General features: G+C 43.8%; 1 protein-coding gene across 1 annotated transcript in view; it reads left to right on the top strand.

The window, feature by feature from the left end:
- The first annotated feature begins 4,161 nt into the window (after nucleotides 1-4,161).
- The window catches only part of dtx1 (deltex 1, E3 ubiquitin ligase), a 52,814-nt gene continuing 46,585 nt past the window's right edge, over nucleotides 4,162-10,390 (top strand). The window contains 2 exon segments of the mRNA XM_036526795.1: nucleotides 4,162-5,018; nucleotides 6,137-6,867. Of these exon segments, the coding sequence (XP_036382688.1) occupies nucleotides 6,606-6,867 (262 nt within the window). The 5' untranslated portion in view covers nucleotides 4,162-5,018; nucleotides 6,137-6,605.

The following is a 10,390-nucleotide window of genomic DNA, read 5'->3' as shown; positions in this document are numbered from 1 at the left end:
TCTGATGTCTTAACAACCCACCTGACTTTACAGACAGTCCATTCTGAATCTGTACACGTACAGCTCGCCCTCAAGGATACTTTTTGCTGTTCATTATTCTGACTTGAAAGGAATCTATTATCTCTTGTCTTTTCTCCTGTGGGCTCTTGCACAATGCTTTGGAGAATCATCATGTCATGTTATGATATTTTTTCACTGTAAATTACCTCAGACACTGTGGGTGTTTCTCAGACCCTGATCGGCCCTGACCTTAGCCGATTAATCACACGTTTGGACAAGGTGATTTAGTCCTTCATCTGAGCTACGCATGGTCTGTGAAACACCCCCATTATCACCGCGGTGACAGTAAAAAATTGATCAATTTAGGTTTCAAATTACCCTAATTAATCAAGTGCATTTTCAAAGCATAGAATGTATATATGCACACACACACAGATGCACACACAAACACACAGATGCACACACACACACACACACACACAGATTCCCAGGGCTGAGATTAAGAAATGATCATTTAAAGAGGAAACGTGATGGATCATGGCCCCTATGGAAGCAGGAGTGTCCCTTTCTCTTCTGTCCCCTTGCACAAGGTCACTGTCTGACAGGCAACTACCCCTGAAATGTATCTGTGTGAAGGGTGTATTGCATTGGACATAAAAAAAAATACACCAATAAGTGTGTTTGGTCAATGAAAGACATTTACCAAGTTGATGAATTCCAGCACCCTGCCTGTCTTCCAATTTTCTGGTCCTCTGGTTGCCAACTGTTCCTCAAATGGAAGGATTCTGAGTTTCTTCCAAACTGTACCCAGGAGCCTTCCCTTTTATCTGTTTGATTGGGTGATTGATTCACTTTTCTTTGCTCAAGAGAGAGATCTACAAAACCTTCTGGACTGAGATGAGTGCGTGCCTCCAAAAAGCTTACCCAGGAGCAACATCATTACACACCACATGCATTTATATACACGCTTGCTATGTCGTATTGATTCCTATGTTAAATTAGTACATTAAACATCAAAAAGACACTTGTATATTGATTCTTTTTTTGCTTTTCTAAGCTGGGCAGTGCTTGATTTTTTTACTTATTTTTGGAAATCCAACATTATTCAACATATTCAATTTCTGCGTTAAATATGGTAAGTAGTATCATCTAAAACACTGATAGTTGTGCAGTGAAGGATATGGTTTTAGTTGTGAAGAAATTGGTCTTGACAAAACAAAGAAAATTTTAAAACTGGCCTCAAGGGCCAACTACAGAGACCTTAGAAGGGATTTAATGTTGCTAGCTGATGCTAAAAGAACTCTGCATTTGTTCAATAGCTGCTTGTGTCTAAGCTACGAACATTTGTTCCAGTTACTCTGAAATTCATAGCGATTGCATGCGTCTATGAGTACAGATGACCTAAGCTAAGCAGTAATATAAAGATTTACCTCCAGACTTCTACATTAATGTAAGAGGTACTCATGTCCATGAAGAAGCAAGGGGTTGGGAAAGCAGAAGTTTTTAGGAAATCCCATTTACTGAGAACCACATGGTGAGTGGAAAATTGCAGAGGTAGTTCAGACATTATCCGTTTAAAGCCAAAATGGCTTTTCTAAAGGACGATTAATTTTTTCAGAGTAGGTGTTTCGGACGTGTTTTGTGGCCTGGACCGTATTATCGTAGCCTACATCTGCGTGGGACACTCCTAAGCAGGAAATGGCATTCCTCGAACCATCATACGATGTAAATGTTAAGGACTGTGACGAACTGCTGCGCTCATGGATCCAGGCCACTAAGAAGGTAGATGCTGACACTAGATGTCGCTGTACCACAAGTAGCTGTTTAAGGGTTTTCTCTAGCTAATCAGATTTTTTTTTTATTATTCTGAGTCGGCGGAGCTTCAAGTCGCCTGCGTGAGCTTGCCAAGTTATTATTATTTTTGGTTGTTTCATGGTGGAGCTGTCAGTAAATACAAAGAGAAAGTTTCACGTTTTGCTTACATTGCAACTTACATTTGCTGGGGTTAAACCTCGAGTTTAAACCACAACACCACTGAACATCCTTGCCAATTTTAATACTAGTTCAGCGGTCAGTTGGTCTAACGTTGCAATTGGCCCCAGCTGCTTTGAAATGTTAATGGAAAAATACTAAAACAAATACCTAGCGTGTAATTCTGTGGTTTCAGTGCTGTGTTTGATAATAAAATAAATAGGTGATGCCCGTGTTCACATAACATGAAGTGTGTTTTTATTAAATGTCAAACTATGTGAAGTTTCAGATGCATTAATGGTTCTGTATTGTCTTTTAATTGTGCCTTCTTGCGTGGGGGGTTCCAAAGAGAGGCAAAGTTTTTTGAAAACGGCGGAAAAAACAGGCAGCGTAATTTATTCTTAAATCACGTGATTATCAGGGGGAAAAGAATAAAATGGATGGTTTAAACACCTTCGACATTGCATCAAGTTTTTGGATTCTGAAAAATCCGTTGATGCCTTGTTTACAATGGCTTTAACCAATCAACAAATGTCACTGAATTCTGTATCATTATACCAATGTTTTGGATTGACTGGGGGCACAGGCCCATTTGAATTAGCAGTAACCAGCAGATCGGTTAAAGCTGATTGCGCTGATTCAGTGCGTGGGGTGAGGTTGTCGTCCCACCTTGCAGATATGATTCAGGTCAGCATCTTAGGGAGAATTAAAAAAAAAAGCATTTGTTTCGGTGTCTAATGGAAGGAACTCGTTGGTCGCGTTAAACTTGTGTGTATTTGCTCAGTGACAACAAAATGCCGTTTAGTTTTTTGCTACATTTTATTAATCGTGTTTTTTTTTGTTGTTGTTGTTGAAATAGTCCAGTCACGCCCAAAGCATTGTGGGGTCAGCACCAGAGGGGCTTTGTACTTATTGTTTCGATTATTATTACATTTTATATTTTAATGTAAAACATTTCTCCTTGAGTAGTGTTTGATTACGTGGTGCAGGCCGTGATAGTTAAATTGATATGTAGTAGTCACCTGCCAAGAATCTACACCAAAAACACTAAAGCACTAAACCAAAACTACGTTCAAAAGCTGGCTACATCCCTGCCGACTGATAGCCAGTTGCAACAGCCGCTACAGTGTAAGTGAGCTCAGTGGCCATTACTCTCGAGGGTTAAGCTCCTGCTGAAATTATTGCAAGTTGATCTACCTGATTTGAGAAAATTTAACACATCCTTCGCCTCAAGTATTAAATTCATTCAAATTGTCTTATTAAACAGACAATAATGCAGATTTTGGCTTGTATGCTCTCATATTTGTTAAAATGTTCCGTCCGAGGACATAACGTTGGTATCCACCAAAATGGCCACACTAAAAATAACCAGGCAACTCTTTGACCAATCGTTGCACAGGCATTACACATGGTAGAGGTTACGCCAAAATCTAAATAGCATCAACCCGAAGAGGAGCCCACACCTGCGGTTGCATGATCTAAGACATGATGTACAACAGACAACACACCCGAGTGGCTCGGCGAAAAAGTCTATCGGTGATGTGAGCATAAAGGATAGAAATGGAGCTCAGGTGTAAATGGCGAAATATCCGCGTGCTGAAAACCGATATTGAAAATAATGGTCAATATAGCGTTAATATGGCATCGCTTTGTCCCATGGCTTGACCGCCATGTTGGCGATAATCAAAGGGGCTTTGGAGGCTTCGAACAGGTGCTTAAATCTAATGTTTCCAAACATAGGAAGGAAAGGCTTATAAAATGCACGAGTGTGCCTGACCAAACTGGCTACTGTTAATTTAACAAGAGACATCCACTCCAACCGTAATGCTGGACAACTATGAAGATATTTAGAAACCTGAAATTTGACAATGCTGAGCTTAATTTATGTAAATTGACCAATTATGTCTCCATCTATTTTACAGTAATTGGTACTCCTCAGGACTTTGCATCCAGTTGAACTGATCCAAAGCAACTAGGCGACAAACACGGGGACAGAATTAAAGGCACCAGTAGTCGAGAGACTATCGCCGAAACGTAACATACTTCGTTGACCAAAAAAAAAAACTGACAAATCTATTCTATTCTCCGCATATACACATGGCGACGCTCAGAATTGGTCGGCGTTACAAGGGGGCGTGCGGCGTAGTGTTCAGCGTCGATGTAAGGCTAAAGTGAGTATTAACGCTTCTACCGTCTCCCTTTCTTTAATGATGGGGTTCCGTCCTTGTTCACCGAAACCTCGTTCAGTTCCGTTCTGTTATTTTTATTGAGAAGTCTGCGCAGCGGAGTCAAGAGGAGCAACAGCGTTGTGCTTTTCTGCAACACATTGCTCACTTAAGCGCCCTTTGTGCGTGTGTGTGTATGTGTGTGTTTTTCATCGAGGAACGTTCAAAATCCCAACAGAGTGTCAGCCCTGCATTGATATGATGCTGCGATAGTCTGGTGAAACAGTGGGTTAGATTTCCATCTACACAGCTAGATGTAGCCTGATAAACGATTTCGTTTTTTATTATTTTTGGTGACGTACACCACCATATGTTAATAACTGGTATAGGCTTTCATTGCTGAAACATAATGGCGAGTTTGTGGAAATTGACTCGGTAGCTGAGGAACGGGAGTGATGTTTTCTCTTCCTTTTTGTATTCGCAGACACCCAGGTGAATCCCGATCTTCGTGCGTAAATTTTTAAGAACCTGTTTGGATGAATGTCGCTACAGTGTAGGTAGGCTATCGCACTGGACGGAGAATTCGGCATTGAAAGAAAAACCTCAATCAAAGATGACTACGCTCCTCACACGATGGGAAAATTATAACTGGGGCATGTGTTTTTTATTTTCATATCTGGATAGCAGATTGCGAGGTCGGGTAAACACAGAAGGCACGCGGGGGTATGGCAAATTCTTGGAAATAACACGGGGAACAGAAGGATTCCGGATGTAATCTATCCACACAACTACCATTTTCTTTTACATTTTAAGTAAGATACGACGGAGGGGGAGAGAAGATCATCAGCTCGTGGGATATGCTACGGCGAGGAGTAATTATTTGTAAGTGCATCTTTTATTAAACATAATCCGCATGAAACATTGCTGATCGAATTTTGTTGTTGTAATAATATGAAGAAAACGGTGTACCTATTTGCCAGACCCAGAAATCTAAGCAGTAGTTGGGTTGAGTAGAACAATAACCTCTGATGCTATATTGTTACAGGTTTATGTGCTCCAGTGCAAATACTGTACGCGCAATCTTTTCAATGGTGTTCGTAAGCTATTGTGTGTAACGTATTTTTTGTCATTATGGTTCGGTATTCTGCAGCGGTGGTCAACGAGTTCATTGTGGAGCGTATTAAAGCTGGAATATGCGGGGCATTATGAGTGATATCACTGAATAAGAACGGATATTAAAATATATCGTACATATTAATATATTAATACAGGTCCCCTTTGTGATTTAAACAGAGAAGGAACAATGTCTAAAAAGGGAAAGGGTGTTTTTATGAGACACAAAGGAAAGTGCTCCCATTTGAAGTTTGTGTATGTTTCGTTCATTTTGTAGCAGACAGGAATGAGGAATAATAATGATATTTATGCCCCCATCATAATCCTAGCGAGGTGATGTGTGTGAAGGGTTTTGCTCCTGCCATTGTGCAGAGTCCTTTGGGACTATTCGGCTGGCGTGACAAAATACAGTAAGTGGACAGTGAGTGTGGTGTATTTACATGATCCTCACATCAAAGAGTCCTGCACTTACGTGCTGGGGCATTGCATTATACCGGTTGCCGAGATAAACAAGTTCCCCTTGTTTTGGTGAGGCAAAGCTGCAGTACATACGAATGAGCACCATTCCAAGAGTCCACCAAAGGGCATGTTATTTTTTTGGGGGGAAACCGTTTGTCTGTGTCTGTATAAGAAAGCTTAAAGGCAGAGCCGTTTCTGTGTTACTGGAGGTATGTGTTTTTTTTTTTTTTTTCCATTGCTTGTAACGTTTAAGGAAGGTGATAAACTGATCTCTGTGACCAGTTTGCCTGGGGTCACCTTTCATCTTGAGGTGAAGGTGAGGTTTGAGGGCAGTATAATAGTTACTCATGGTCAGCACGATACAGAAATTTGCTTTGGTGTAACTGCATGCTGTCTCTCACACATGTTTGTACTTTCCTCTGATTCAGAGCGTGAAACCAGCACACATCAGAGATTGTGGAGGCACTGAGGGTTTGGTTCCTTTGGTTTTGGAGACGACGTCCCAGCTGCAGACTTCTGGAAACCTTCATCTTGATCATCATCGTTATCAGCGGCAGTAGCAGAAGCCACTTCAAACGCTATAAGGGAATCGGACTCCCCCCGATAAGAGTCTCCCTCTTGGGGCCACACACCGTGGGACTGTCAAGATCACGGTGTTTTAGACCTCACAATACCTGTAATGTGGTATTACAAAAGGCGGCATTAACAGAAGCAAATAAAAGGAACACTGTGAGTGCTGGAATTCAGAGGACCCTGGACGGCCGGACTGAAGACCTCGTCAAAGTGGTTGGGCTTCCGGGACCTGATCTGTGGGCTCGGTGCTCTGCTCGGGAGACGGAGAGTTTTCCTCGTGCGTGAATTCGGCGCGGCCCTGTCGCGGGTGGGGAAGGGGGGGATATGATGGCGCGGCCGGGATCCGGAGTGATGGTTTCGGTGAACGGGCTGGGCTACCCGCCGCAGAACCTGGCACGGGTGGTGGTGTGGGAGTGGCTGAACGAGCACGGCCGCTGGCGGCCCTACAGTGCCGCCGTGTGCCACCACATCGAGAACGTCCTGAAGGGCGATGCGCGCGGCACCGTGGTGCTGGGGCAGGTGGACGCGCAGCTGGCCCCGTACATCATCGACCTGCAGTCCATGCACCAGTTCCGCCAGGACACAGGTAAGGGAACCACGGCCACCAGGGGGCAGTGATAGCGCCACTTCACACCCGTGCAGGTTTAAAAAGCCTTATTCATATTTAATTACACTTTCCAAAACGTTCACGCTTTAAAAAAATAAAAGACTGGAAAGGGTGAGGGTTAGCATTACAAGGTCAACAGTAAAGCCAGGCAAATGAGCCCTGTTCAGGAACATACCTTATGAATGGCCATAAAAGGTCAGAGCCGCAGGATGTGCGAGCGGAAGGCCCCATGTGCCAAAGATTATCAGTGCGCACGTTTATTCTCCTGTCTGCTTGCGCCGCGGCATCTGCTGGGGGATTACAGCCAAGGCAAGATTTATGAACAGCGGAGAAGAAGGCGCGACTCGTGCTTTATGGTTGTCTGCTTTTATTTTTTTCTAAATTCCACATGCTCAACTTCCCCATTGCCTCCTCCGTTCGAACAGTTTTTTTTTTTTAGCAGGTTGCGCAAACAGCAGACGACTTACTGAACCGTTTACATGCACAGATTGTCGGTGTCAGCTCTGGGCTGTCCGGGGCCCACTGCGTGTCTCTGAGTTTATTTTTCCATTTCATTTTTTTTTTCTCTCTCTCTCCTGCTCATGTGGTGTAGGTTTATCAATACACACAGCTCAGCTCAGATTATAAAACAGGATCTACAGTTAATGACTGTTAATAGGTGCTCGTGTGAGGGCTGAAAGGGAAGGAAATGTACTGTGCAGGCGATCTGTTTTCAGGAGGGGGGTCCAAATGCATTGTGGAGGTAGGTACTGTGTAGTTGCCACGGCAAAATAATCTCTAAAATAAGGGCACTTGTCACTTCACGGGTAGTCTGTACAAGTACTTATTTTTAAGCAATTTATGGTACATTTTTGGAAGTGAGGCTCTAGTGCTGTTGATTTCATGGAATTTAAATAAGAAATAGATCTAATTAAAAACAGATTTCATAAAATGGTTTTAGAAGAGCAGTTTTATGACAGATAAAAGGCTGTTTACATTAGCTAGATTAGTTAGATTAGCATTTTCTTTGACTTAAGTGTGTCCTGTCTTCAGAAACAGCAGGGGTTTGTGATAGTGAGATGGAAGTTCGCCTTTATTCATTGGAACCATTTATCAGCCATTATTCCCTTCTGTGTAATTTTCTATATAACACTTGTTTCAGTCTTCATCTGTCCAGCAAGCACTGTGGGAGTCATAGGTTTGGTGCTATGATCCCACCAAGAAGAGCACAGTTTTCCCACCAGCAATACATAACAACACTATAGTTGTCAGTGGAAACACGTCTGTAATTCAGTTTTATTTGTACGTATGTGCTGATTGAGGCTTATCACTGACCAACACTCGTTCCCACAGTCCCTGCCAATAAGTATCCTGACTCGCCAAAACCCCTCCCCCCAACCACCACACACACAAACACACACAGGCACGCACACTACCTCTTGGTCAACCACAGTGGAAAGGTTCCTGGTGAAACAGTGAAGAGTGTTGAGATTGTAGTGAACCTCACATGGCCTCGCCATGTTGACTGACTGTACCATTACAACACTGAGGGCCACAAAGCTCGGTCACCTTCAAACCATAGTGCTGAAAGGGCTTTATACAGTCTAGATCAGCCAAGTAATATCTATGAAAACCAGGGGACGAGAATAAAATGTTACCCTTACTTTTTTTAGTTTGTAATAGTGATAGTTTCACATGCGTAGAATGAAAGATTAAAAATATCACCAGCTTATAAATCAGACAAATTTGTAATGGAGGTCTTTGGTCTATATTTATACATCTAGCTGTTTCATATCATGTTTATTGTGCAGACTAATAATAAATCAACTGAAGTCTTTAGTGTCGACTGCTAAGTGCGAAAGGATCTTAGATGCACCTGTGCTTTTCTTTTGTTGCCTCTGTTGTTTGAGGCTGCGAGGTGGTCCTGTCAATCACTTTCCAGTCTGATGTTGTAAATATGCCGTCTTTCAGACTTTAGAAGTGCCTGCTCGCTTTTAGCGGATTCTTTGAAGGGACAGAAATAGCGGGTGCTTTCAGCAGTTCAGGATCGAGACGGCGGTCGGTCTCCCACCTGGGGATGTTTTCCTCGCCGCCGCACAGCGGACGCGGGCATCCCGCGTTTTTTTTCCGCCGAGCTGAGCCGAGTCGCGCCGTCGTCTCCGTGACCCCGGCGTCCTTGAGAGGAGGCGCGGAGTTCTGTTGCCCGCACTCCTGAGTCACCTTGACCTGCTTTCCCCCGCGCTCCGAGTGCCGAGTGCGCTGGCTGTGCGCCGCAGCGAGCGGGTTAGGGATTAACCGAGCCGCTTTGCTTTCTTTTAGGTTTAAACCGCGCTAATACAGAGAGTGCATGAATAATTAATATCCGGCGCTTGCTTGCTTGCTTGCTTGCTGGCTGGCTGGCGAAGGCGTCGCGTCGTGCGGGAAAGGAGATATCTTCCCTGGCCTCTCTGCCAGGTGAGGCTGCCTTTTCAACCGCCGTAGGTCTCAGCGCGGAGCACTTAAATTAACACGGCGGCGCCTTTTTGATGCGTCGGTGCGAATAGGTGAAACGGTGTTCTCAATGCGAGGTTCGACTTTTGCCAAATGACTCCCCCCCCCCCCCCCCCCCCCCCTTTTTTTTTCTACGTACACAATAGGGAACAAAACGTTAAACTAGCCTCGTAATTTCCAGCGGTGCAATTAAATCAAAAACTAAGTGCATGAAACTAATGTCGGTGGTGGCATATGGTCAGATTGATTTGCATAATTATATATTTATAAGTTCATTAGACTTAATTAGTGCCGGAGTTCCGGTTGTTACCTATCAAGAAAAAACGTCACAGAGCTGAAGCTGGCAAAGCTCATTTTGCCCCTCCTCTTTGTGCTTAAGTCTAACCACAGTATTACCCATGAGTCCCTGTTTTCTGACCGTGAACAGGGGGTGAGAGAAATCAACTGCGGTCACCCTAAACTTCATATGCGTTCCCTGCCTTCCTCATATTGAGGAAGGCAGGGAAGTTAATGGCCTTGCATTTACTCTCAAGAGCAGTAGTTTGCCAGTTGGGCTCCAGTGTGTTTGCTTGGCTTATGTGGGGTCAGTAGGAACAGTGGATCAGGACTAGCCGTTTCGGTGGTTGGTGCACACTGCCACATACTGTCTTGCCACAGTTCAGTAAGCATGAAGGGTCTGCAGCTCATGGAGGGCGCTGCCACGTACGCATTTGTGTCCGCATGCAAATTTGAAGCATGAATTAGCATAGCATAGCACACCAGCTATTGACCTCAGCAGCCTACATTCCTGTGATAGTCTTCGGCCCAGAGAAGGCACTTTCCCACAGTATCCCCACTTTGACCTCTTCTGTCTGTAGTTACTTCCTCTGACCTTTCAGTCCCCAGACCTATTTCCTCAAATAGACAGGAAGAATAAAGTAATAGGGCGCTTTCACTTCAGTGCTTTACTCTAGTGTTCTGGAATCCTAGTGACAGGCTTCCATTTCTTTCTGATTAAGTAACAATGGTGTTTCAGTGGTGTCTGAGAGCTGTT

Source organism: Megalops cyprinoides, chromosome 4, assembly GCF_013368585.1.
Source record: "Megalops cyprinoides isolate fMegCyp1 chromosome 4, fMegCyp1.pri, whole genome shotgun sequence".
NCBI classification, from domain to species: Eukaryota; Metazoa; Chordata; class Actinopteri; order Elopiformes; family Megalopidae; genus Megalops; species Megalops cyprinoides.
Note: the sequence above shows the minus strand (reverse complement) of the source record. Positions and strands in the feature narration are given on the sequence as shown.